This window comes from Microcebus murinus, chromosome 4, assembly GCF_040939455.1.
Source record: "Microcebus murinus isolate Inina chromosome 4, M.murinus_Inina_mat1.0, whole genome shotgun sequence".
Lineage (NCBI taxonomy): Eukaryota > Metazoa > Chordata > Mammalia > Primates > Cheirogaleidae > Microcebus > Microcebus murinus.
The window spans coordinates 61,165,886-61,193,520 of NC_134107.1; the positions used below are offsets into that span (position 1 = coordinate 61,165,886).

A 27,635-nucleotide genomic window follows, 5' to 3' on the forward strand; every position below is an offset into this window, starting at 1 on the left:
GCACTCCCTAGGGAGCCCACCTCACTGGAATACCAGAATTAGTGGACCTGGGCTGAAACAGCCAGTCTTCTCTTTAGGCCCAAGGGGGCCTTGAGGGGTCTGTGAACCCCTAAAATTAAATGCAAACAATATAAGGCTATATGTACATTTTTCTGGAGAGAAGGGCCATGGGGGTCCTCAGATTCTTTTAGGGTCATACAACCTTAAAAAGACAAAGAGACACTGGTTTAAGGAACAGAGCAAATGAAACTGGCTCCCTCAAACCCCCAGCTTGGCTTACATTGGGCCACTTACTAGGATCCTGGAGTAGAGAGCACAGGTAACCCCATCGTTGTTCAAATAAGAAGCAGAACAGTGGGGGCAGAGCCTTGTTCAGGGTCACATAAAGTGAAGAAAATAATGGGACCAGGACAAGAACCCAGGGACTTCAGCCCCCAGACCCCTGGTCTGCTATGCCAGCTCCCTTTGTTCCCAGTTGAACCCAGCAGCCACGGTCCCTGCCTTGGTGGCTCAGGGTTTGGCTGGTGGAGAGCCAAGCAGCTTGTGGAACCACAGCCCAGAAACCAGCCCAGCGTCTTTTCCACGCCCTGGTGTGGGCGGGAGCCAGGCCTGGTGGGACAAGCAGGTCTGCCAGCCGCTGCTAATTGTTGCCTGAGTGCCCGGCTGCTCCCGCCCTCTGCCCCTCACACCGAGGGCACAGGCTCACCTGCTGGTGCAGAGCTCCCTGCCCTCATCCAGCGCCCTTTGCACTACAGGTTTCTCGCCATTTTTGTGCCGTGGAGCCCTCTGGCATTCCGATGAAGGCTATGCCCCTTCTGGGGGTTTTCAAATGTGTCATACAAAGTACGTCAGATTTCCAAGGAAACAGAGGATATTGAAATATTAATACGCATTAGAAAACCTAATCAGACATAGTAACATGTGCTTTTTTATTATATTAAATAAAAAGATCTAGCAGTGGTTATAATAATTCCTATAATTCTTTTTTTTTTTTAATTATTTTAGATTTGGCATTTTCTTTTCTTTCTTTCTTTCTTTTTTTTTTTTTTTTTGAGACAGAGTCTCACTCTGTTGCCCGGGCTAGAGTGCTGTGGCGTCAGCCTAGCTCACAGCAACCTCAAACTCCTAGGCTCAAGAGATACTCCTGCCTCAGCCTCCTGAGTAGCTGGAACTACAGGCATGTGACACCATACCCAGCTAATTTTTTCTATATATATTAGTTGGCCAATTAATTTCTTTCTCTTTTTAGTAGAGATGGAGTCTCGCTCTTGCTCAGGCTAGTTTTGAACTCCTGACTTTGAGCGATCATCCTACCTCTGCCTCCCAGAGTGCTAGGATTATAGGCGTGAGCCACCACGCCCGGCCAATTCCTGTAGTTCTTAAGTAATGATGAGAATAAATGATTTTTCAAGGTATTTGCAAGTGCTATAATGTGACATGAAAACCTTTGTTATCTATTGGTGTCATGTCAACAGATATTCCGAATACTTCTGTGGTGCACTTACATTCATAAGTGATGGAAGTGCTAAATTTCCATAAGAGATGAATGAAAAGTTAGATGTCATTTGTTTCCCAATCCAAGTCCCTAGACACTTACTGTGTGCCAGGCTTTGTGTTAAGTTCTAACATCATCATTTAATTTTCCCAACACCCTGTAAGGAAATTAAGGGATGGGGCATGGCCAGTAAGTGGCAGGGCCAAGGCTGCAAGTCTGTTTGTCCCACAATCCATGCTGTCTTAATGGGCCAAACTGTGGCCTTCCCTGCCCCTAAGCATCCACAGACTGCCCCGCACCACGGGCCTCGGGCTCCAGAGTTTTGTATCCTGAGCTTCTTTGTGGGCCACAGTGATATGTGGGGAGAGGGTGACGTGTGAAGGTGGTCCCAACCCTTCCACTTGTGGAGCAAGTGAGGCTTTTAAGCACATTGCTTACGTCTCATGGACTCAGCCGCATTGGTTCCTGCTGCAGCCCCATGACCTGAGAGGGTAGAACCAGGAGCCTATGTTCCTAGGACAAGGGTTAGGCTCTGAGAGAGGAAGGTCTTTTGGTGGGTTTAGTCCATCCTTTTGCTCAATAAACCTTTCCTGTGTTGGTTGCTGGGGCTGGAGAGATTGATCTGGAGCCAGGGGCTGAGGGGCTGTCTGCCGGAAGCCATCTACCTGGGGAGGCAGAGGTTGGTGAGAGATAAGAGGAGTAGTGTCAGAGGGGGCTGTGGTCGCACAGGGCTGGGGCGTGGGCCCCCAGCTGAGGAAGGCTGGGACTAGAATGCAGCCTCTGGACTCCCAGGCATATCTCTTCTCCATCCAGGCTGCCTTAGCTGCAGAGCAAGGACAGGTGAGTAGGGATACACACCCTCCCAGAGAGACCAGCTTCTAGGGCGTGGTGTTTGGGGCTCAGCCGTCCCTGGTCCCTCCACCGCTTGAGAGAGTTAAGGGCTTGCTCATAGTCAGGTTTCCAGGCTGCAAAGACCCTCGCCTGTTCAAACCTCACAGGCCCTGCCCAGGCCCACCTGGAGCATCCACCTAGCTGTTCAGGAGCTTGGGTACCTGTGAACTCCAGGAGGCTAGAGTGGTCCCTTTTCCAGGCCTAAGAAAGAGAACTTGTGGGAAACTGCTACACGGTATAACTTTGAGCAGCCTTCACTTAGACATAGCTATTCACCAAGCTGCCTTCAAGAGTTCACAGCTTGCCTTTAACAGGGTCTCGTAGCTTGCAAACACTTCCCTAGAGACTCATCTTCCTTATCTGTGATGCCACACTCCTAAGCTGGTCCTGAAAATCTGGATACTCTGTGTTCACTGCCATTCCCCAGAGAGTTGCCCTGTTTTTAGCCATCCTGGGGAGGGACTGGCTGTGGAGTCTAGAATAGGACTGGACTGGGGGAAATGGGGGGGGGCACCATTTCCCTGCCCTTAGACTCATGGAGAGTCTGCATCTGTCCTCACCCTCTCTCGAGGGAAAGCAGAGGAGGCTCAGAGTGGTGGAAGGAACAGAGCACAACATCCCTGCAGCACTGTGACCAGCTCCCGCCCCGGAGAGGGTGGGCACATGGCAAGGGTTGACCTGCCACCCTGGGCAGGGGAGGGGGCACTGGAAGGAGGCCTCCGCCTGGCATGGATACCTGCTGCCTGCTGGCCTTGTGCTGAGTGCCAAGGGGCAAAGAAATGGGCCTGCCTAGTGTGGGGAGTTCAAGGTGAGAGATCCATGTATGGATAGTATGATATTGGGAACACTTCTTGAAGAGATGAGGTCTGAGCTAGGCTTTAGAGGCTGGGAGAGAATAGGAAAGAGGAGGGCACCTAGGGGTGAACTGTGAGATAAACCAGGCTTGGCACGAGCTTCCCTTCCCTTCTGTGCTAGGTTATTCCATCTATGGCCAGTGGGCCCACAACAGGGTCACCCATGGAAGCTGGCCTCCAGTCTTTCAAGTGACACTCTGGGGAGGTTGATAAGCTATCAGCTTTGGCCTGGGACTCCTGGCCCTCTGTTTATGTTGGAAGGGGCCAGCACTCCTCCTGAGGCAGGAATCCCCTCTGTCAGGCCCCTCCATTAGCAGTCCTGGACTTCTCATTTTTGGTGACCTTCTAAAGCCTAATCAAGAGTATGGACTTTACAGTCAGACCTGAATTTGAATCCTGCCTCTGCCACTGTCCTGCCAGGTGACCTTAGATAAGTTACTTCCCCCTTGAGCCTCAGTGTTCTCATCTCTCAAATGGGGTAAAAGTCACCCTGCCTCAGCCCTGAGATGCACAGACACTTGGTGGCTGTTCCTTCCCCTTATCTACGGCAGTTGTGCTGGGCATAGGGTGTAAGTGGAGCATACAAGAGGGGACAGTAAGAACAGTTTCACAAGAAGCCAAAGCCTACCTCCCCTGGCGCTACTGCCCAGATAGCATGGGGCCCGTATGGCCCTCAGTACCGCAACAGCCCATCAGACAGGTGACGCTTGTGTCCCCTGAGACTGCTCCCCCCAGGCCCAGTGTCCCCTTAGCCACTTCTCAGGGGCTGTAGGCCCCCACGCCCATGGCTCCAGCTGTGCCTAGCTTAGTGCCACAGTATACGCTTACTCCACCATTGCCCAGAGGGGAGATGGGGCCCATTCAGGGAGGACAGGGCTAACATGTGGCCATCTGCCTCCCACCAGGAGTGGCCTGCAGCGTCATCCTCATGTACACATTCTGCACTGACTGCTGGCTTATCGCCGTGCTCTACTTCACCTGGCTGGTGTTTGACTGGAACACGCCCAAGAAAGGTGAGCACGCAGGCCTCCTTTGCCTACTCCCTCGCTGTTCCCTCCTGCACGAGTTAAAGTTCATATCATGTGCATTGTTTCCTTTAACTGAACACCTACTTTGTGAAGAGCATTGGTTGGGCCAGTGTGTGGTTTTGGGTGCTGGGTTAAAAGCTCCCTGAAGTGCACCATTCTGGTCCTTGTGGGAGCTTACAGTCCATCAAGGTTTGCATAACACAAGGGAACGATGTGGAAGTGGCCCACTGGGAAGGGGGCAAAGACGCCGCTGGGAGTGATAGTCACCTGTCTTGGGGTTTCAAACTGGCCCTGTCTTGTCTGCCTTGCCCAAATATCCAATCACCCCCGCTTCTTCCCAACACCGTACTTTCTTCCCTGAAAGGTGGCAGGAGGTCGCAGTGGGTCCGAAACTGGGCTGTGTGGCGCTACTTTCGAGACTACTTTCCCATCCAGGTAAAGTGTGGTGGGTGTTATCTTGGGAGGGTGGGAATGGATGGGAAATATGAACTCAGGCCTTAACCCACCCACTCATAGTGACCGTGAGTGCTGAGTTGAACCATGTGGGATCTCCCATATGAGCATCTGTTCATACCATACCCTGTTTTATGCAGGATTTGAGGCAACTTAGGATACATATGATGCCATACCAGGTAAAGAGAAAAATCAAGACTTAGGGGAGGACATACTAGTATTTCAGCCAGAAGAGTCAGTGAAGTTGCTACAGTTGAGCTTCATAGTCATCTCTGAGCTTACTGGCAGCCAAGGAAAAAAGGGAAACACAATAGTTGTTAGGTTTTTGTTCTGGGAGAGGAAGAAGCGTATTGATTCTTTGGGGAAACAAGACTTGTTCTAGGATTTGGATCTAAAAGATGTTACAAACACTGAGCCTGAGTGATGTCAGGAGCAGGTATCATAGTACTTGTAATGGCCATTGCATGTCTGTTTCAGTGAATATTAAGGGCATAACTTAAAATGGAGGTGATTTATCAAGAGCAATACTAAAGTAGTCCATGTTTATCGGCCCTGAACCAGGGATAGAACTTAAAACAGTAAGTGTAAGTGGCTTTCTTTCCTCCCAAAGGTCTTAGAGAAATATCACTTCTCTTAGCCAGTTGCCGGGGGTCATGGCTGTGTGGGTAAGGGCCCAGGTAATTTGAAGTGCAGTGAAAGAAGGGGGAGACCCTGGGAACTGAAGGGGTTGGGGAAGGAGGTGGTCCTAGAACTGCGCCTTAAAGGATGCGTAGCGCTGAGGAGGCAGGGACAACGGTGGAGCACAGGCACCCGCATGTGAGAAGCCTTGGGTAGAGAAGACGATGAGGAGGCAGAGAGAAGAGGGAGAATATCCATTTATCGGGGGCCTTCCAGGAGCCAGCACCTTTCCCCAGGGGGTCTCCTCTGACTCTCACAGCACGCTATAAGGTAGGCATTAGCTTTATCCCTTTTTTACAGAAGAGGAAACTGAGGCTCAGAGAGTAGCAAAGCTGAATGGAACTGGTGACTGGTTGAACTGAGATTCCAGTTGTCCTGCCTCCAAGCCTGGGCTCTTCCCACCACAGCACGCTGCCTTTCTGTGCGGCAGAGCTGCAGGAATAAACTTGGGCAGATATTCAGGCTTCCCATGGGCTTGGAGGATTGAGACAGGAAAAGCCCAGTATGACCCTGGATGAGATGCTGTCCCTTCCAGGGCACGGCCTCCCCGTGTGAAGCGAGTTTAGACCAGGCCAGTCTTTGGGTTTCCTTCCTGCTGCACCAGTGACCACTCTAGGACCCTACACTGCTCTTCTGAGCACCGTCTTCTCTGGGGCCAACCCTGAGGTCCTGACGGGAAAACTGGTGGCTCAGTGTGGCTTTCTGTCCCAGCTCTGTCTGGCCCCTGCCTGGTCTGCAAGCTGGACCGGGAAGCCAGAGCCATCTGGGCCCGGATGCGTGGGAGCGATGCTGGTGGAGTGTGGACAGCTCTGGCAGAATCCTGAGGTTTTCCCTGAAGGGGAAGGACCCGTCTGTCCGGCTCACTCTGCACCGCAGCCCTGGCACACCCTGGCTGCTGGCGCGGCCGAGCAGAAGGCAGCAGGGCTGTGGAGCGGCCTCAGCGCATGAGTGTGAAAGTGCTCTGTGCGTGACGCAGTGAGGTGTACCTTTGCTGTGGTGAGTCAGAGACAGGCATCCCTGCCGCTGCCCGGGGGCTGTGCCTGCGTAACCTTGCTTTCCTCCCCTGCACCTGGCATGGCGCGGGTGGCCCAGGGCCAGCTCCTCCTTCCCACCAGCAGCCTAAAGCCAGTTTTCCCAGGACCTTCCTGCTCCTTGGGGTCAGGGTTTCTTCTCTTTTCCTGATCCCATCTCTCTGGCTGCAAAAAATATGAGGCCATTGTTGCTGGGAGGAAGTTGCATCATAGGCTCCAACACTCTCATTTTGGAGGTAAGGAAACTCCATCCAAAAGAGGGTCAAGAGCTTGTCCAGGCTGCACAGTCTAGCGCAGTGGCAGCGGCAGTCCTGGAATCCAGGCTTCCTGAATCCGAGACCCAGGTTCTCTTCCCCTGAATTCCTACTGCTCGTTTCTCTGGGAGATTCAATCTCCGGATTTCCCCATTGGATTGATTCCAACTTCCTGGGTCTCCCTCTCCCGGCTTTGTTGTTGGACACCTGGGTGTAAGTTCCTGCTCTGTCACTCTATGAACTGACCTCCCATCTTGCTCCTTGTCCTCCGTGCTGGGCATGAGGAGACAGAAGAGCCTGCCCTGGTCCCTGCCCTTGGGGTGGGCTCCCTGTCTAGAGAATCCTGCTAGACTTTGTCACTTTCTGCCCGTGGGACCATGGCAGACTTTCTCAAGCTTGGTGAGCCTCATTTGCCTCATCTGCAAAATGGAGCTGTTCATGTGATAAATTATGGTTGGGTGTGAGTGATTATAGATTCTGTTCTCTCTGCTTTTTCTCTGTCACCTCAGGGGCCAGGCCTCAGTGATCTCTCTTGCCACTGGGGCCTGGGCCTCAGACAACCCCTTGGAGGCCAGTAGCTCCTTCACCAAGAACAGGATGACCTGATGACCTTTGGTTAAGCCTGAGACAGGCAGGCATCCTTCCCCACCTGATCTTCACCTTCCAAAAGAACCAAACCAGGCCCCTGTATCCTCACCACATCTCTGTTCCCAGAGTCGGCTAGGAGTTGGAGCCACAGGGCACATGCAGGCTGGCCCTGTGAAGGCTCCTAGGCACCAGCCGCAGACCCAGGCTGGGCCTGAGGCAGGCTGGAGTGTTGGGCCTCAGTTTGAGGCCCAGGCTGGGCTCTGCCTCTGCCCCTCGGGGCCTCAGGCTTCCCTTCTGTGCAGGGATTTGTCCTCGGTGATCTGATGTCAGGTCTGACGCTCTACAGGGTTGTGTGTGACCCTTCTGCCCCAGCCCCTTTTCCTGGCCTCCTGCCAATGATTGTGTCATGAGGATCTCAGCTGTAACCCCCAGCCCTCCCACTCCCCTCCCCGCCGGGCTCTTTGCCACCAGAGCAGCTCAGCTGGCCACAGAGCATTCCTTCTCCTGGCAGACGTGGGGCTCACGTGTTAGCAACAGCCACCAAGAGTACCGGCTGCCTGGAAGAGGAGTGGGCAGTGCCCTGGTCACTCTCCCTGAGGCATAGGCAGGATCTTTGGAGAGGAGACTAGGAAAGACCCTCTGAGCTTAGAGTCCTCTATCTCTCCGCCTGCCTCATTTACAGATGAGCAGACTGCAGCCCAGAGCAGAGGGACCGTCCAAGGTCACAAAGCTCAAGTCAGTAGCAGGGCAGGTGTAAGAACCAGGCTGTCTGCTTCAGGGCCCATGTTCTTACTGTTCTCCTGTGTTCCTCTGCCCCTGTGCCCTGCTGGGTAAGCCTGAGAGAGTCCCTGCTGCTCTCTGGGCCTGACTTTCTTCCTCTGTGTGGTGCTGCGGTGGAATAAACCTTTCCTGTCCTAGGAGATGGTGTGAGGAATGGCTTGCCAGGAACGTGTCCCAGACTCATGTTAGCCAGCAGGCCTGGCCTGGCACCCCATTGGGCTGGGACTTTGCCACAGGAGATAGGGGACACAAGAACAGGCATGTCAACAGAGCCTTGTTGGACATTCTGTCCAGCCCTTGGGGGAGGGGTGTGACGTGAAAACAGGTCAAAGCTGCGTCAGATGCCTACATCCTTCTGGGTACTGCACCAGGGGCCATTAACCTGCACGTGCCCCACGGCACCTCATGTAACCAAATGTCTCATCAGATAGAGCCTTGAAGAGGGAGATCATTTAAAGAGCTGACTAGGGTCCCACCAGGTGTCATATCTCCATCCCGGCAGCCCAGGGAAAAGCACAGCTGGGTGGCCTGGTCCAGATGTGGAGGATGACTGTCTGTGACCTCCGTGGGAAGCAGCAGCTCCTTTCTCCAGGCTGCAGTCCCCCGGTGTCATCCAAGGAGTGGCCTAGATCTTTCAGGGCTCTGCCAGCCCATTCTGTGCGTTGGGCTCCTGATCATCAGACAGGCCTGGGCCCAGCTGTCAGGAGCAGGTTTCCAGTCTGGTGCTGGCGGCCTCGCCCTCATCCCAATGCCTTCCTTTTTTATGGAAACGGGCACAAGGTGCTTTTAAATTCTAGCTCTACTGAGAGCCAACTTGGTGGGCAGTCCTGCTCTTTAGGAGGCAAAACATCAGATCAACAATCATGCAAAGCTCACGTAAAACCGACTTTTAGATCCCCTCACTGCCCCTGCCCCCACCAGCTGGGGTGAGGCTGTGCTGTTCGCCATTTATGTGGAGGACAGCTGGGTTTTCGAGCCGCTTTAATCTGCTTGCCAAAGGCAGCGTGGGGGAAGGAGTACAAATGTCCCATGCAGTAGTGGCTGAGATGGAGGGACCCTTGCTCACGTTTACACAGATGGGCAGTCCCAGAGCTGGGAATGGTGTCAGGCACCCCGTTCTGTCTCCCTCAGGCCTCTGTCGTCTGAAGATGTGGATTTCAGTTTTCCAAGGCCGGCCACAAGCACCCTCTCCCCTGAAACTGCCCACGAGGTCCCTCACTCAGCCAGGAGGTCCCCAGGCCTACAGTCATAGAAAACCCAGGCTCTTGATCCTCTGCCAGTGGCCAGTGACTCTGCTTCCAACTGGGCCAGGGCAGGAAAGGGGCACTCCCAGCACTCTGGTGGAAATGTTATTGACGCCACCTCTCTTGAGACTAGGCAGCCCAAAAGACCACCATGTTCATGTCCTTTCACCCAGGAATTGTATTTCTAGAAGTTTGTTTTATGAAGACAATCAGATATGTGGACAAAGAAAAGGTATTTATTGAAGTATTATTTCTAAGAGGGAATTTGGAAGCTTTTAAAATGTCCAGCAGTGGGGGTTTGAGTCAGTGCCATTCCACGTAGCACAGCTGTGTGATAGAATACTGATGTTGCTGTGAGAAGACATGTAACTGAGGGACTTTGGGACAAGTAGGGACTTTGGGACAAGGACAAGTAGCTATGATACATTCGGTAGAAAATGATATAAAAATGTTGCCAACCATCTAACCTCAATATTGTGGCTTTTGAAAAAGAGCATGTATATAGTTGAGTAGAGAAAAGACCCAGTGTGTCAGAGTATTTTATCTGGGCGGAGGCATTACAGGTGTTTTTGATTTTCTTTTTACTTTCCCATATTTTTAAAATTCTTCATAAGTATTTATTATTTTTCTGATCAGAAAAAAAGTGCTGTTTTACGAACAAAATACCCTTCCTCTCCAATCCTCTCAGCACCCTCCACCCTCATCATGTTCCTTGTAATGCTGGGCAGGTGTCTCAGGCTCATGCTCGGCGTTTAGGAAAACGCCTCTCATGCTCGGCGTTTAGGAAAACGCCTCTCATGCTCGGCGTTTAGGAAAACTTTGCACTCCCCACCCCTCCATGCCACCAGTTGCAGGGCACGTGGTGGCCCCTGAGGAAGCCAGTCATTCGAGCGTCCCAGGACAGCTTTGTTGACAGTGCTACAGGTCAGGTCCTCAGCTGCTACAGCTGTACAGCTGACCTCCTCCTCACCCCCCTCCCCAGGCTGGCTGGCACAAGGGCTGTCAATTGCCATGTCCTCCTGTCCTTCCTGACTCAGAACCTGAGCTGAACCCGACTGGCTGGCAGGAAGTTTCCATGCAGGCCTGCTGCACTGTCCCTTCTCTGGCCCAGGGGAGTAGGAGGAGGGCTGCGTGGCTCATGCTGTGAGCTGTCGTCAGCCCTCAGGCCACAGAGCTAGGTAGAGTTTACCTCCAGGGAGCTCACAGGGTAGGGAGACTGACGGTGGCTATAGAGCTTGCAGCCAAGGCCCCAGTTGCCAAACTCAGGAACTTGGACTGACCCTGATGGAAAGCTGGATACCCTCTTTAATCTGAGAGTGAAGGGGTTGGATTTGGGTTTTAGGAGTCAGTCTGGCTGTGGCAAGGAGGATAGGCCCAGAGGGAGGGAAGGCAGGAGGCTGGCAGAGTGCGTATAAGAAGAGCTGGTGTGTGCTTGGCTGGGAAATAAAGGAGTGAGAGAGAAAAGTCCCCACCCCTTCCCAGGGACTCAAAGTCCAAATGATGACTGGCAAGCACAAGCATTGTGACCCCGTGATGGGAGTCTCAGATCACATGTGGAGAGTCACTGCAGTCCTTCAGGCCCACAGAATCCCAGGGGACCTGACATGTCCAGTCCCTCCCCTACCTTCTGGGCATGCCCTAGGACTGCCCTCTCCTAGCCAGTTTCCTTTGACCCAGAGTTTTCCTTGCAGCTGGTGAAGACACACAACCTGCTGACCACCAGGAACTATATCTTTGGATACCACCCTCATGGCATCATGGGCCTGGGTGCCTTCTGCAACTTCAGCACAGAGGCCACAGAAGTGAGCAAGAAGTTCCCCGGCATAAGGCCTTACCTGGCCACACTGGCTGGCAACTTCCGGATGCCAGTGCTGAGGGAGTACCTGATGTCTGGAGGTGAGAATCCACCTCTGCCTACCCCTGCTGGGTGCCATTGTCAAGGCCTGAGCCTCTCCCATCAAGCAGGGTGATGCAGGGAGCCAACACGCCCTTCCCTGGTGCTGGTCCTGCACTGGGAGGTGTGACCTACTGCAGACACTGTGGGTCAAGGCTGAGCAGGAAGCCTGCTCATGCAGTCTTCAGAATTCAACCTGGATAGCATCTTGCCAAGGAAGCCTTCTCTGACCCCTTTTCTGGGCACCATTAGCCCTTGTGTTGCTCTCCACACAACCTGATTGTTGTTCATGGCACTGTCATTGTCCACTGCCTGTGACCTCCCACCAGCTTGATTCACTGGGATCCCCAGCACCTAGCACCAGCCTGGTTGATTTAGGAACTCAGGGAATGTTTGCCAAATAAATGAACTTCAATACAACTTTGTGTCATTACCCTAATCTTAGATAAGTAAGCTGAGGCTCAGAAAAATGAGTAGCTGAGGCAGGACCAGACAACTTCAGAGGGGCTGGGTTAGGTCTGGGGCCCAAGTCCAGGGTTCTTTCTGTCGTACACTTGACCGTGTGCAGGGGGTGGAGAGTGCCTCTGTGGGCAACCCTGACTGTCATTCTCTCCCTGCCAGGCATCTGCCCTGTCAACCGGGACACCATAGACTACTTGCTCTCAAAGAACGGGAGTGGCAATGCCGTCATCATCGTGGTGGGGGGTGCAGCTGAGTCCCTGAGCTCCATGCCTGGCAAGAATGCTGTCAACCTGCGGAACCGCAAGGGCTTTGTGAAACTGGCCCTGCGCCACGGGTAAGTGCCTCCCTACATACACCCCTCCAGTGCTTTCCTCAGCCCAGGGCGGCAGGACCCATGGCCGCTGAAGGCAGGGCCTAGACCCTGGGAAGGCCTAGAAGGGGTCTGTCATAGTGTCAGGGAGGGGAAGTTGGAGCCCAGATGGCAGTCTGGACCTAGTTTGCCCATGTGTAGGCTGGGTGTCCTGGTGGGACAGAGATGCAGCCTGTGGCCTGCGTCCTTGCAGGTGGGCTGAGAGGCAGGCTCACATGTGGCACTGTGTAAAGACTTGCTACTTGGGGCCAAAATGTGTCATGCTGTTAGGAGAGCAAGAGAACAGTGAGGAGGCTGGCATGGCTGGAAACAGCAGTGAGGGCTTTGGGAGAGGTCACCCTGAGGACAGGAGGAGAGGTGCTGGGTGGCTCGGCTTTCTGTGACCCTTTCTAGAAAACCAGGGGCACATTCTATTTAGCCAGCTGTTCAGCACATTCTATTTGACAAAGTATATTCGCTCTACAGTCCCCTTCCGTACCCTAGCAACCCAGCAGGTGATGACATCCCCGTTTCCCACTGGAGAAAACTGAGTGAGGCTAAGTGACCTGGTCAGGGATACATTGTGAGGTACAGAGCCAAGCTGTTTGGACTTGAGGGCTGCCGCTGTCTTCCATGTGTGAGCAGCAGGGTTCTGGGGTGACAGACCTCTAGCAGTGCCACGGGTCAGAGTGGGAGAGGTGCAGCGGGCAGTTACACAAGTTCGAGAAGGCTCTGAGCTGTACCAGCCAGGCCCCACACAGCCTGGAATGTGGCTGCAGGACAGCAGCTCTCTTCTCTGTCCCCTCAGGACCTTACATCAGGCTTTGGGAGAAGAGGCTACTCTGTAGGGTTTGGCCCTGGGCCAGCCCTTGGGGACACACTCACATCAGATCCAGTCTCTACCCTCAGGGAGCACCAAGGGTGGGGTAGGGAGAGGGACAAATAGTGACAACATAGTTTACCGAGACTGTGGGGGTGGGATGGGGGTTGTGAGTCCAGGGCTGAGAGTGGCCTGGGCTGGGGGTGGGACAGGGAGAACGTCCCCACGGAGGCAGGCCCTGAGGGAGGAGGATAAAGAGCAGGAATTCCAGAGCAGGGCACTCAGCCTTCCCTTTGTCTGAGGTCCTAGCCCAGATGTGCTCCCCAGTCACTAGCAGGTGGGCAGAACTGGGTAGTGAAGGGGACATGTGAGCTTGGCTCCCCTGGGTGATTCTGGTACCCCCGGGGGGGGAGCTTGGCTGGTGTCCAGGCCCTTTAGGGCCGACTGTAGGAACTGAAACCAGTAATTAGGCTGACACACCCTGCCTTCTCCCTTCCAGAGCTGACCTGGTTCCCACCTACTCCTTTGGGGAGAATGAGGTGTACAAGCAGGTGATCTTCCAGGAGGGCTCCTGGGGCCGATGGGTCCAGAAGAAGTTCCAGAAGTACATCGGCTTCGCCCCATGCATCTTCCATGGCCGAGGCTTCTTCTCCTCTGACACCTGGGGGCTGGTGCCCTACTCCAAGCCTATCACCACTGTTGGTGAGCCCCCAGCCCAAGGGCTGTCCTGAACCAGGACGCCACACAGCTAGTGGGTGGTAGAGACAGGATTCCAGCGTGGGCCTGGCTCTGACAGCCATGCTTTGAGCCATGAGGACTTTGACGTATTGGGTGCTGATGGGAGTGATCAGCAAGGATGGGGTGGGGTGGGGGAATAGGGCCTCTGCTATGAACCAAGCACTGTGACAGGTGAGAAAACAAGACCCTCAGTCTCTGGGTTTGCAGTGCCCATGTGTCTACAGGGAAGATGGTATTGCAGCAAGGACCAAGGGGAGAAATGATGAGGATGTGTGGGTGCTCTCAGCGTCATGGTGGACTCCAGGGAGGAGGTGACTCTTACATTGCTAAATGATAGGAATTATCCAGCCAAAGAGAGGAGCGGGAGAGTTTCTGTCAGAAACAATAGCCAAAATAAAGTTCCAGAAACAAGATTGTGTAAATTTTTGAAGAATGGAAATAAAACATAAACATGACTACAGCATAAGTATGGACAGAAGTATAGTCAAAAACTGGCTGCAGTTGGGCCTCAGCTGTGTTGTTTTTGGTGTATTTGGGACAGTTCAGAGGATTCCAAAGGATTACCTATTGCAGGTGTGTGCATGCGTGTGTGAACGAGTCACAAGCTAGAGATTCCGCAGGAGCATGTGGCCTTCACTTGAGGGGCTGAAGCTCATATGGATACTTTGCGTTCTCAGACCAGGTGTCTTTGTGCTTTTAGATGGGGACAAAGTAGCAGTGAGGCAGCAGGACCATTTCTGTGGGCAGGTGTGGCTGGGGCAGTGTCCTGTGGGCAGTGCGAAGGCCTTTGCTGTTCACCTGGAGAATGGGAAGCTGCTTGAGGGAGGAAGGTTCAGTTTTGTAATTGAAAGTGATCCTTGGGGCTACTGGATAGAAAATGGGTTAGAAGGGGCAGAAATGGAAGCTCCAAGACCAGTCCAGAGGCTTTGTGGTAGCCAGTGGCTTAGACGGAGAGAGGACTAGGGGAGAAGAAAGAGGAGTGTGTGGATTTGGGAGAAATTTCGGACAGCATTGGCAGGGTTAGGGATGGACTGGGTATGGAGATGAAGCAGGCTAAGAAAATAAAACAGCTCACAGATGTACAAATGTTGGTCTCCTCCTCCCTTTCCCACCCTTCTGCACTGTTTAAAGTATGTCACATTACTCACAGAATCCTCAGAACAGCCCTTTGAGTAGGGATCCCCATGTGACAGATGAGGAAACTGAGGCCCAGAGAGGCAAAATGGCTTGCCCAGAGCAGAGCAAAAGCAAAGCTGTTTATTTGATCCCACAGCTCTCGCAGGAACTCATAATAGCAGAGTGCGGTGGTTTCAGTCAGCTTCGATCCCATCTGCTTAGCAGCTGTGTGTCCCTGGGCGGGGCTCTTCCCACGCCCCTGGGCCTCAGCATCTTCATCTGTGAAAGGGAACAGTTAGAGGCGAAGCACATAAAGCATTCAGCACAGTCCGTGACACATGGGGCCAGTAGCACAGGGTCACCACCATCAGCATCGTGGCGGGCGCCCAGGGTAACGGCAGTGACTAACCAGAGGCCTGTGCCCCGTTCCTGCAGTGGGCGAGCCCATCACCATCCCCAAGCTGGAGCACCCGACCCAGCAGGACATCGACCTGTACCACGCCATGTACATGGAGGCCCTGGTGAAGCTCTTCGACAACCACAAGACCAAGTTCGGCCTCCCGGAGACTGAGGTCCTGGAGGTGAACTGAGCCAGCCCTCCGGGGGCCACCTCCCGGGAGGAACCAGCTGCGAATCGTTTTCTACCAAGTTCTCGAGTGCTTTTTGTTCTGTAAATTTGGAAGCGTCATGGGTGTCTGTGGGTTATTTAAAAGAAATTATAATAATTTTGTTAAACCATTACCATGTTAGGTCTTTTTTAAGAAAGAAATAGTCAATATTTCAAGCTCTTTTCACTTCCAGTTTGTCCTGTTCTAGGTGGTGGCTAAATCTAGGTCTTTATGGTTTCTCCACCAACCCCTCTTCTTCCCTTCCTGAAATGACAGAGAAAAGTCAGTCCTGGTTGATTGGGGAAGAAGGACAGCCGTTAGTGACTCAGGCCAGTTTGATTATTCACTTTTTGCTCCTAGGGATGGGAGGCAGAAGCCGCTTCTAATCAAACACCTCTATCCCCGCACCCCATGCTTGACTGCGGGACTCGTCCCTCCTGCCAAGGGGAAGAGTCGGAGGGTATAGTTGCCCATTTTGTAGGGACAGTGGTGAGCAGCTGGAATGTTCTAGCTTGATGCTCCCTTCTGCCACCCTCGCCCCACCCCCAGTCTGTCAAACCCGAGCCTGGACAGCCTTCAGGATGAGACAGGGTGGCGGTGATGCAGTGCAGGCACAGGGCTGCTCCGGGTGCACCGTCTCTGGGATCGTCAGCCACCATGTTCTGGTTGGAGTGACTGGTTGTCCTCAAGAGGCTGATGACATGGACAAAGTGCAGACTCCAGGTTTGCCTGGATCACATGCTTCCCGGTGGCCTTGGTTTACCTAACCCATAGCCCCAAGTCTGGGTGTGAGGACGGGGTCCCCTTTCTGTGCACAGAGAGGCCTGGCCCCTCTGAGTGGCGGGTTGGTTCCAGGACATGCGGCCCCTGGCCCAAGCCTCACATATTGGTGCCTTTCTGAGGGGGTGGGGCCAGGGAGGAAACCCAGCGTCGCCTCTTTGTGTCCTATTTTCTCTTGATGAGATCATTGTACCATGTCAGACTTTTGTATGTGCCTGGACAAATAAATGGAAATGAGCAGCCTCTCTGAGTTGTTGTTGGGGCTACATCTGCACCTGCCACTTGGGGAAGACCACCGCCCCACTGGGCTGCCCGCCGAGGACTCTGCCCCTCATTCCTTTGGCCCATAGGGCCTCACTGTAGTGTGTCAGTTATCTATGGCTGTGTAACAGGTAATGTTGAAACTTAGTGGCTGCCAACAACTTTCGTAGGCTCAGAGTTCTTACAGTCAAGGGTTGAGGGTTGGCCAGGCGTGGTGGCTCATGCCTGTAATCCTAGCACTATGGGAGGCTGAGACGGGAGGATTGTTTGAGCTCAGGAGTTAGAGACCAGCCTGAGCAAGAGCGAGACCCCATCTCTACTAAAAAAATAGAAATTAGCCAGACAACTAAAAATATACTGAAAAAATTAGCCAGGCATGGTGGTGCATGCCTGTAGTCCCAGCTACTTGGGAGGCTGAGGCAGGAGGATCACTTGAGCTCAGGAGTTTGAGGTTGCTGTGAGCTAGGCTGACACCACGGTACTCTAGCCCGGACAACAGAGTGAGACTCTGTCTCAAAAAAAAGGGGGGGGGGTTTGAGGCTTAGCCTGGCCCTCTGGTCCTCTGCTCGGGGTCTCCCAAGCTGCAGTCGGGTGTTGGCTGGGCTGTGGGCATTTCAAAGCTCCCGCAAGGGAGGATCCACTTCAAGGTTGTTTCAGTGGTGGTTGGCAGGATTGGCCTCCTCACTGGCTGCTGGCCAGAGGCCACTTTCAGTTCCTTGCCACATGGGCCTTTCCCTAGAGTAGCTCATGGCACGGCAGCCAGCTTCAGAGAGTAGGTAAGAAGAGCCAGCATGCGAATAGAAGAGGGAAGTCACAGTCCTTTATAACCTAATCGTGGAAGTGATATCCCATCCCTTGTGCCATATTCTGTTCATTGCGTGCAAGTCACGAGGTCCAGCTCACACTGGAGGGTGGGGATTATACAGGGGAGTGGGTACCGGGAGGCAAGGGTCACTGGGAGCCACCTCACAGGGTGCCTGCCACATGGGGTAAAGGACTATCCAGCTGTAAGGCCCTGCTGAGCAGGAAGGCCCTTCTGGATCGACCCAGGTGTGTTCCCTGCCCTTGGCATCAGCGACACCAAAAAGGGCCCAGTTGTCACCCTAGTGATTACAGGATACCTCTCCTCCCTTTTCTAGTTCCCTTTAGTTCCGTGAGTACGGAGCACTGGGGAACCCTTCCCAGCTGAGACCAAAGGCCCTCATTCCAACTTCCTTCCTGCCAAAATGCCTGTCCTGCCTGCCCTTGCCGTTCACCCGCCTGAGGGACGGTTGCACTGTGCCAGAAGTTGCAAGAGGCTGCTTGAGAGCAGAGACCAACACTGGAAACAGCCGAGGATACGCAGGGACCTCTCACCCCACGTGGGGCGCCTCACTGGAGAGATGATGCCTGAGCTGGGCCTGGAAGGGTGGCTGAAGTTTGCCAGGAAGGGAAGGAGTGACAACGGGCAGAGCAGTAGGTGCAAAGATGGAGGAGACTGGACTGAACGATGTTGCTGATTGGAATGAGGGAGAGGTGGTGGTAGAGGAGTCCGCAGTGGCACTTGCCTGGGGGTGGGGCAGGGAGTTGGTTCTCCAGAGTGTCTAGTGGGCAGGAGGCAGAGCAGTGAGAGAGAGTGCTCTGGAGGGGCCAACGGAGGCCGGATTCCGTAGTGCCAGGCGGGCCTCGGGCCGGAGAGCTCAGGTTGGACAGGCATGTCCTTTAGGATGGAGAAAAGGCCTGTTTGATGAGAGTCTCAGTCCCAGCCCAGCCCCAGCCTAAGGCTGGCCCAGTGCTGGGTTGCAGCCTCAGTCTGGCTTCCAGCTTTGGACCAAGCTCTGGCCCTAACTGAGGCTACCCCACAAAGACCATTATTCTCAAACATCAACTTTGTGAACAGTGAACACCTGCTGTGTACTACGGAACTCAGCCATCTCTAGGGAGAACTGCGGTAGTAACCCAGGACAATGTCTCACAGCAGCCTGCCCAGAGCCGTCCCTGTGTGTGGGCGGCCCCAGGTAGATGCTGTGTGAGCTGTCCCAGAGCTCCCTTCAGCCAGAGCTCTGAAGCTGTGTGTGGGCGACTCCAGGTAGATGCTGTGAGCATTGCCTTGGGTTGGGAGTTGTTAGTTACCTCGGGAGAGGGAACCTCCTTTACTCTGCCCTTGGGTGGAGGTGGTGGGGCTGCCGTCTCAGCCTGGATTGCCAATTCCACCATTCTGCTTGTGGTTCCTAGACATGGCCACAAGGGGGCACACTGAGGGTGGTTCTCAGGCAAATGCCACACAGCTTCCTAAACTTCCTTTTCCCACTTTGACCCTTATCCAGCGCCTACCCTGAGCAGCTACTAGCTGGAGTGTTTTACAGATAAAGATGTCCATGTGGTCAAGCTGGGTTATAGTGTTATTCAAATCTCCTGTTTCTCTGTTGCTAATCTGCCTAGTTGTTCTGCCCATTATTCAAAATGGGGAGCTGAATTCTCCAACTGTTGTTATTGAAGTGTTTCTTTCTCCCTCCCATTCTGTCAGTTTTTGCTTCACATTTTTTGAGATTCTGCTCTTAGGTGCTTACATGTTTATAATTGTTATCTCTTCCTGATACATTGACCCTTTTATCTTTATAAAATGCTCTTCTTTTAGTAACAATTTTTGTCTTGAAGTCTATTATGTGTAGCCTGTGTTAGTGTAGCCACCCAGTGCTCTTTTGGTTTTTATTTACGTGGAATATCTTTTCTGTCCTTTCCCTTCCAACCTATCTACTTGTGTTTTGAATATAAAGTGTGACTCCTGTAGACACAATAGTGTTGGATCTCTTTTTTAATGTCCACATTTCTACTCTCTGCCTTCTATTTTTTATTCTCTACATTTAATGTAATTACTTGCAAGGTAGGATTTACATCTGCCATTTTGCTGTTTGTTTTGTGTGTGTCTTATGTTTTGTTGTTGCTCTCCCTCCATTCCTGCCTTCTTTTGTGTTAAACATGTATTTTCTAATATATTATTTTAATTATCTTGTTTTTTGACTGTCTATTTTTTAATTATTAGTGGTTACCCCGGGGGTTACAATTAACATCTTAATTTAAAACAATCTAGCTCAGATTAACACCATATAATTTCTCCATCCTTTGGGCAGGGTGGCTTCAGAGAAAAGAGGGGCAGGCCACACATAGGAATGGTGCAGTGGGTTGAATGGTGGCCCACAAATGATATGTACATGTCCTACCACCTGGAACCTGTGAATGTGACCTTATTTGGAAAAAGGGATCTTTGCAGATATAACTAAGTTAAGGGTCTCAAGATGAGGTAACACTGGATTACCGGGGTGGGCCCTACATCCAATGATAAGTATTCTTATAAGAGACAGGGACAAAGGGAGAAGTCCATGTGAAGATGAAGGCAGAGATTAGAGTTATACAGTCACAAGCCAAGGAAGCCACCAGAGGCTGGAATGAACAAAGGACTCTCCCCTAGTGCCATCTAAGGGAGTGCAGCCCTTCCAACACCTTAATTTTGGACTTCTGGCCTCCAGAACTGTGAGAAAATACATTTATGTTGTCTAAAGCCACCCAGTTTGTGGTTTAATATAGTGACCTTTAATACTATTTTTACCACTTGATAGACAAGTTATACCACTGGTGGCAGGCTCTAGTCTTCTCACAAATCAGATATTTCATTTTTCTTTACATGGAGTAGACTGCAAGTTTGGAAGGCACTCTTCCCTAATACTTCTGAGTGGGTAGAAGAAGTTCTCATTTAATGAATTATAATAGGATCACTAGGAGAAGGAGAAAAATAGGGACTTCCCCCACACCTTGTGCTTGAGTTTTTACAACCATAATTTTAATAGCAAATACAAGACCCGTATATATTTCAAAACTTGTTTTTCATATTCCTGTTTCCCTTCCTTGTAAACTCTTTTTCAAAAGATTTTTACCACTTTCTACTTAGGGAGTTTTGGCTCATGTATTTTCATCTAATGTTTTGTTTTTTTTTCCATGATACAGTTTTATTTCCTATATTTTTTACATATCATTTAATCACATTAGCACACAGTTAAAAATTTCCTTCTCTCAGCTCTAAAATATCAAATGATTTTTGAGATTTATAATTGCTTTTGATGAAAACTGATGTCAAAGTATTTTTCTTCTAATTAAACATGAAGAGCATATTTTTTCATTCAATATATATGATATAAAATATATTCCAAAAATAAGTATGATCTCACTATATAAATAAAACTTATTTAAAATATATGCAGTATCACTTTTTCATTAGGGGCAGTAAAATGTAGGATTAACAACATTGGAGTTAGACTGCTTTAGAATCCCAGTTCAATACTTGTCATATGTGACCCTGGGCAATTAACCTGACTGCTTTCACTTTCTAATCTCATAGCACTGTTGTGAGGATATAGGAAAACTGCTTACAGCAATGCCTGGCACAACCCATAATAACTAGTAAGTTATTATGTTTTTTAAAATCTAAGCTTTTTTTTTTTTTTTTTTTTTTTGAGACAGAGTCTCACTTTGTTGCCCAGGCTAGAGTGGGTGTCATGGCATCAGCCTAGCTCACAGCAACCTCAAACTCCTGGGCTCAAGCAATCCTTCTGCCTCAGCCTCCCAAGTAGCTGGGACTACAGGCATATGCCACCATTCCTGGCTAATTTTTTCTATATATATTAGTTGGCCAATTAGTTTCTTTCTATTTATAGTAGAGATGGGGTCTCGCTCTTGCTCAGGCTGGTTTCAAACTCCTGACCTCGAGCAATCTGCCCGCCTTGGCCTCCCAGAGTGCTAGGATTACAGGCGTAAGCCACTGTCCCTGGCCTAAAATCTAAGCTTTAAAGAATTAAATGATCTCTCTCTCCTGCTACAAAACCCCACTGTTGTATTCTCCTTTCAGCAAAGTCTGTCTTACCATTCTTTAATAAACAAGTAAATGGATTAATTAATTCATCCATGGGAAGAATGTTATAAAATACATTTTAATTTTGTTTATAGAAATAGAGTATTATGCAATGAACATTATGAGATTTTTTTTCTTTATAATTTTTTAGAAACAATCTCACTTACATTGAAATACAATACAAAGAATTTTTTGCCCTAAACTATTTGAGAATAAGTTGCAGACATGATGTCCCATCACACTCAACAAACAAGAATGGTATCCTATATAACCTCGGTAAAATCATGAAGACTAGGAAATTAACATAGAAACATTACTACCATCTAATCTTCATACCCTATTCAAATGTCATCATATGTCTTAATAATGTCCATTTCAGCAAAAGGATCAAGTTCAGAATCACATGTTATTTCAATCTCCTTTTATCTGAAACAGTTTCTCAGTCTTTCCTTAACTATCATGACCTTGACAATCTTGACAATGACAGGCCCTTCGGTTTTGTTTTGACTGTCGTTCCCTCATGATTGATTCAGGTTACCACCTTCAGCAGAAATAGCACAGATGTGATGATGGGCTCTTCTTACCACATCCTATCAAGTGGCACATGATTTCAATTTGTCCCATTACTGATGATGATCACTTTGATCACTTAAGACTGCCTTGCTTTTCTACTATAAAGTTACTTTTTTTTGTACTTTGAGACTATACAAACATCTCCCGTATAAAACATTTATTATTTATTGCTATCAATAATGACTCATGGATCCCTATTTTATTCATTGGGTTATAAGTCATTCTATCACTATTTATTCTGATGCTCAAACTGCCTCAGATTTGAGCAATGGGAACCCCTTCAAACTGGCTTCTGTATCCTTTTGACACCATTTGTCCCCATCATTTTTCTGAGCACTTCCTTACTTTCTGGCACAACTAGATGCTCCAGGATCATCGTGTGCTTTTTTTCTTGTTCAATCCCGGAATTAGCCACTTCTCCAAAGAGTCCTGGTTCCTCTTAGTGGAGGATGGTATTTAGAAACTAAGATCTGAACAATTTTTATTTATGGACCAGAAGTATGGTACAAGGGAGAGAGCCCTGGCTTGGGAATCAAGGGACAAGGGTTCACACCATCAATCTGCCACTAAGAACCACAAGACTTTGGACAGGTCATTTCCATAGCTGAGCCTCTTTTTAGGCATCTGTAAAACAGAGGCAATAATATCTACTTTACACGATCCTGTGAGGATGGATCAGAGTAACTTATATAAGTAACTAGCAAATACCAATTCTCTCCAGCTCCCAGGGAAACCTGTAGGCTCAGAGAGGGAAGTCAATTTGCCTAAAATCATGCAGCTAATAAGCTGCAGGTCCAGACAGACCTCCAGCTGCTGAGCCCTGACTTGGGAGTCTTTTCAGCTACACCACCCAGGGTGCTACTTCTCCTTCTCAGCACCTGCAGCCTCTCTGTGCCAGCTCCTGCCTGGGCTTCTCTGTAGTTCCTGCAGTGCTCCATGCTGCTTCTGTTCCTCCTGTTCCTTCTGCCCAAACTACTTCTCTTGTTCTCCCTAGCCTCTCACTAGCCTCCTCTGCCCAGCTAACTCCTACTCATCCTTCAGACTTTACTGTCAAAGTCCGTGCCAAATGAATGTGTTCTCTGGGTGAGTTTCACTTTATCAGCCTCCAGTATGTGTTAGTCTGGCTAGTCCATAAATTCACAAACTTCTGTGTGCACACTGGCACAGTATTGGTGGCAGTGTGAAAACCACTGGAATTGAGGCACGAGTGCTGGTCTCGGGGACAAGAGGCCCACGTCTTTGTCTCAGCTTTGCTACAAACTTTGTGTGACCTTGGGCAAGCTCATTCCCTCTCTCTGGGGCTCCGTCCAGTGGGGGTGCAATGGAGGCCCCCACGTGATCCAAATATTCACTTACTCAAGCATTTATCCATTCATTCATTGACTTCTTTCATTCAGCCATTTGCTCACTGAATCCTACAGAGCCTGTCTTCTGTGTCAGGATGCTAGGGATTCAGAGAGAAATCAAAAGCAGGGATTCACAGCAGAGCGGGAGAGACAGATGTAAACCACTCAGCACGTGGCTAGGCACAGGGCTACTCGTACTGAAGGGAGGTCGGGCAGCTGCTGTGGGAGCTCAGAGGAGCTAACAGTTCAGATCTGGGAGGGGTTTTTTGAGAAAGGGACCCTGAAGTGTTGAGAAAAGAGAAATGCCACCCAGGGACCTGCTTTTCTGGTTTGTCTGGTGTGTGCAGGCTCTTTGGGGACCTGCCTCTTCTTTGTTTTACAGTTCTCACCTAGCCTTCTGCAACAGTCTTGCTCTTCTAGTCCTGCCTCTTCACAGCTGCCTATCCAGGGCACCCTGAGCCATCTTTCTAAGTGACTTTCTGTTGCCCAGAGTTGAGTTGAGTTCTGTTGCCCAAACTTGAGTTTGAGTTGATCAAACTCCAGTTCTTCAGCCTGGTAGTCAGGCTCTTCTCAGCTGTCACTAGCTTCTGCCAGCATCTCTGCCTGTCGCTCTCCCATGCAGCCTTTGTTTCCATGTTAGACTACACTGATGCCACATCCTCTGCACCTTTGCTTGTGCTGTTCCTTCTGCCTAGAGTACTTTCTCCCCTAGGAAGCCTTCCTGGACAACATGGTAACTTCTACTCATGTGCTTGCACTGTGCTTTCTATATCATTTCAATTATTGTACTTACCACTTTGTATTGAAATGGTCTGTGAACTCCTTTTAGTCAGAGATTCTATCTGCATCATTTTTGAAAATGCAGTGCCCTGGCTGGACGCCTGGCAAAGGTCTAATGGGTGTTTCACTAAATAAGAAAGTGAATGAAAGAAAGAGGGCTCTGTTGAAAGGAAGGGGATAAAGTTAATTTAATAAAGTTTGAGACACTAAAAGACATTATCTTGCTCTTACTTACTCAATGCATCAGGCCCATGAGGTGGGAGGAGGAACAGGAGGAAAAATAGATTGGTGTGGGTTTGGCTTTCTAGCCCTGTAAACAGAGTGTTTCTAGCCCTGTAAACAGAGTGTTTGATTTCAATATCCAACATGACATTAGTTAACTGTTAAAACACTACGTGAGCCAACAGATGTAAACACCTATTGTTCATCTCTCAAACTCCCAATTATCCTTTAAAACTTTTGTGAAGCCTGCTCTGACCTTGTCTACCAGGCCCTGAGGAGTCGCCACTGTTACCACTTGACCTTGAATCTCCTTCTCTCATTGCATGTATATTGTATCTGGCCACCTTACAATCTCTGTCCTTTAAACTTGGAAACATAATTTATCTGGGGGATATATAACACTGTATAAATATTATAATTTAATTCTAAATGATTTAAAATATTTTTATGTTGAAACAACTATATTATGAAATACGATCCAAATAATAACAGAATTTTTAGAATGAAATAGGACATATGAAAATAATGATAGGTAGCATTTATTGAACACTATATTTAAGACACCGTGCTAAATACTCTAAATACATTATCTGGAATATTTAGCAAGCAGTGGGCTATTTGAGTTCTCCCCCATATTCCTAGGGGTGGGAGTTCCAGTTCTCCTGCAGTGTGTGTCATGGGGGTGGAAAAGTCTGAGAAGGTTGTTTACTGGAGTCCTGCATTTCCAGGACTCAGTAGTCAGCCTGTGCAGAGCTGAACCTCAGTAAAGGCTTGTGGGAAGAATGGATTCTGCTCTCTGCTGGAATGTCCTTTCCTCCCTTCCTTCCCACCTGGCGAACTCTCTCTTTTTTTTTTAATTTCAGCATATTATGGGGGTACAAATTTTAAGGTTTCAAATAATGCCTTTGCTCCCCCACCCCCCACAAGTCTGAGCTTCAACATGACCATCCCCCAGATGGTGCACATCTCACTCATTATGTATGTATATACCTGCCCCCTTCCCACCTGCCCAATACCCAATTAATGTAGTTCCTATGTGTCCACTTAGGTGCTGCTTTCAGTTAATACCAGTTTGCTGGGGAGTATATGTGGTGCTTGTTTTTCCATTCTTGGGATACTTCACTTAGTAGTATGGGTTCCAGCTCTATCCAGGAAAATATAAGATGTGCTATATCACTGTTTGGTGAACTCTTATTGGTTCTTCAAAATCCTGTTAAAATGTTACCTCAACTGGGAAATCTGACTCTCAACTATTTCCTCTGGTTCCCACTGACCCTAGGCTTCTCTTAGACCTAGCACCTAGCAAATGGATTATCACTCTTTGTTTACTTATTGGACTCCCATATAAGGAGTTGGCATGTCCTCTAGGGATGGATGGATCGGAGTCTGATTTCTCAGCATCTAGCACAGGCCTTGACACAGAGAGGCCCTCAGGGAACATCTGTCGAATGAATTAAGTAATAAAGTTAGCTAATATTCAGAACTAGGAGGAAGAAGTGATTCTGTATTTTCTCTCTAAGCCCATTTTCTTAACTTGGGTAGTAGCCTGAATGATGGCCCTCCAAAAGAGATGTTGATGTTCTAACCCTTGGAACTTGTGAATATGACCTTATTTGAAAAAAAAGGTATTTGTAGATGTAATTAAATTAAGGATCTCAAGATGAAATATGGGTTATCTGGGTTGGCTCTAAATCCAAACGCAATGTCTTTGTAAGAGAAAGAAGAGAAGACATGGGAAGAGGAGGAGAGGGCCATGGAGGACATAGGCAGAGATTGGTGTTATACAATCACAAACCAAGAAACTCCTGGAGCCAGCAGAACCTGGAGTAGGCAAGGCAGGATTCTCTCTGAGAGCCCACTGAGAGCACAGCCCTCCTTACACCTTGATTTCAGGCTTCTGGTTTCCTGAACTGTGGGAGGATATATTTCCTTTGTTTTAAACTACCCACTTTGTGGTAATATGTTATGGGAGCCCCAGAAAACTAATACAGCTTAGACACAAAAAGGTGTTTCTTGTCACTACATGAGTTGAACCAGATAAGATCTGGGATTTCCCAGCTACTCCCTTCTCAACAAACACCTGACCACACACCCTAGGCTCCAGCCATGAGGAACCTCTCAATGTTCAGAATAGAAGACAGTGTGACATGCATGTGATCCAGCTCTGAGATCAAATCCACAATATTTTCCTGGCTTCTGAACACCCTGGAAGATAGTATGCTTATCTTTCATTAAATTTAAAAAATACAACTATTACATGCCAGGTCCTGCCTGCATGGGACCTTTAAATATGTTAACTTAATCCCCACAGCAACCCTATTAAAATTTTACAGATGGGAAAACTAAAGCTGAGAGGGCAACTGATTTGCTCAGGGATACAACAGCTAGAAGTTGGCAGAGCCTGATTCCTGTTGTGTCTGACTCTAAAACACTGTGTTCTTTGGCTACATCAGTCCAGGTGGTATAGAAACTCACAGTCTAGTGGGGGAAAAAAGGCAGATCAATATCCTGCGGAATGACTCAGTGTTATTTATTATAGAAGCAATTGCTGTAGATGCTCTTATTACGATCAAAGAAGTATTTGTGGAAGAGGTGCCATTTGAGCAGGGGCTTCACTTAAAAAAAACATTTCCTGATTTTCTTCTCTATCAGGCACTGGGGATCCAGAAGTGACTCAGACAAGTTCCTCTTAATTGAGGGATTCACAGTATGTTTGTGGGGAAAGGGGGGAAGAGGGAGAGTGGCTGCTTGTGTGAGTTAGACACCTATTAAACAACACTGCCAGAGAATAATCCGGACTATGGCAGAGGCAAGGTTCCTAACTCAGGGTCCCAAAGAGGATCAGAAAAGCCTTTTGGAAGAAGGGACTCCTGCCCCAGCTGAGATTTGATGGATAAAAAGCAAATCAGGAGGAGAAAAGTAGCAAAGGCTTTCTAGGGACAGCATAAACAACCCACCGGTAGAGATGAAAAGGCGTCCTGGGTGCCTGGCACACCTTGTCGCTCAGCGTACTGTTAGTTGAATGAATGCGAAAAGCGTGGACTTGTGGGTTGGAGTTGGTCGTGAAAGAGCAAGTGGGACTGCTGGACGGTTCTCTGGTCTCAGAGCATCTTGTGTGGCGGCTCTCTGCTGAACCATAAAGCATTCCTTTCCAATGCCGGAACGCTGTCGGGAACACCTCCGGAAAAGACTGCTCAAGGAGCCTGCAATGGCAGATCAGCTATCACGACCCAGCAGGCGCCAAGCGGGTCCCCACCCGCCACCAGAGGCCCGTTACCATGGCAACTAGTGAGGGCGGAAGTGGCTCAGAAGATAGATTCTCACTAATCAGGTGACTCGCAAGCCTTTTTGCACGTGACACCGGAGCCCAGGCGCGCGCTCTACCTAATCAAGACCCCACCCCTGTGTCCCTTTACAGAGAATTGACAGCGATCTCGTGCAATGCCCCTTTCGGCTCCACCAGGAAACCCTGCCCCTTGGTAGTGAAAGAACCAATTACATTAGGAAA

General features: G+C 49.7%; 1 protein-coding gene and 1 long non-coding RNA gene across 2 annotated transcripts in view; one reads left to right on the forward strand and one right to left on the reverse strand.

Annotated features, from left to right (window-relative positions):
• The window catches only part of DGAT2 (diacylglycerol O-acyltransferase 2), a 29,476-nt gene extending 13,170 nt beyond the window's left edge, over positions 1–16,306 (forward strand). The window contains exons 3-8 of the mRNA XM_012744894.2: positions 4,146–4,253; positions 4,633–4,703; positions 10,988–11,192; positions 11,812–11,986; positions 13,321–13,523; positions 15,111–16,306. Of these exons, the coding sequence (XP_012600348.1) occupies positions 4,146–4,253; positions 4,633–4,703; positions 10,988–11,192; positions 11,812–11,986; positions 13,321–13,523; positions 15,111–15,265 (917 nt within the window). The 3' untranslated portion in view covers positions 15,266–16,306. The remainder of the gene's footprint in view (positions 1–4,145; positions 4,254–4,632; positions 4,704–10,987; positions 11,193–11,811; positions 11,987–13,320; positions 13,524–15,110) is intronic.
• On the reverse strand, positions 14,783–27,426 carry LOC142870615 (uncharacterized). The gene is made up of 2 exons (XR_012918976.1): positions 27,085–27,426; positions 14,783–14,954 (listed from the first exon to the last, which is right to left on the reverse strand). It is a non-coding gene; the product is annotated as an uncharacterized LOC142870615 (long non-coding RNA).
• Between the last annotated feature and the right edge of the window lie 209 nt (positions 27,427–27,635).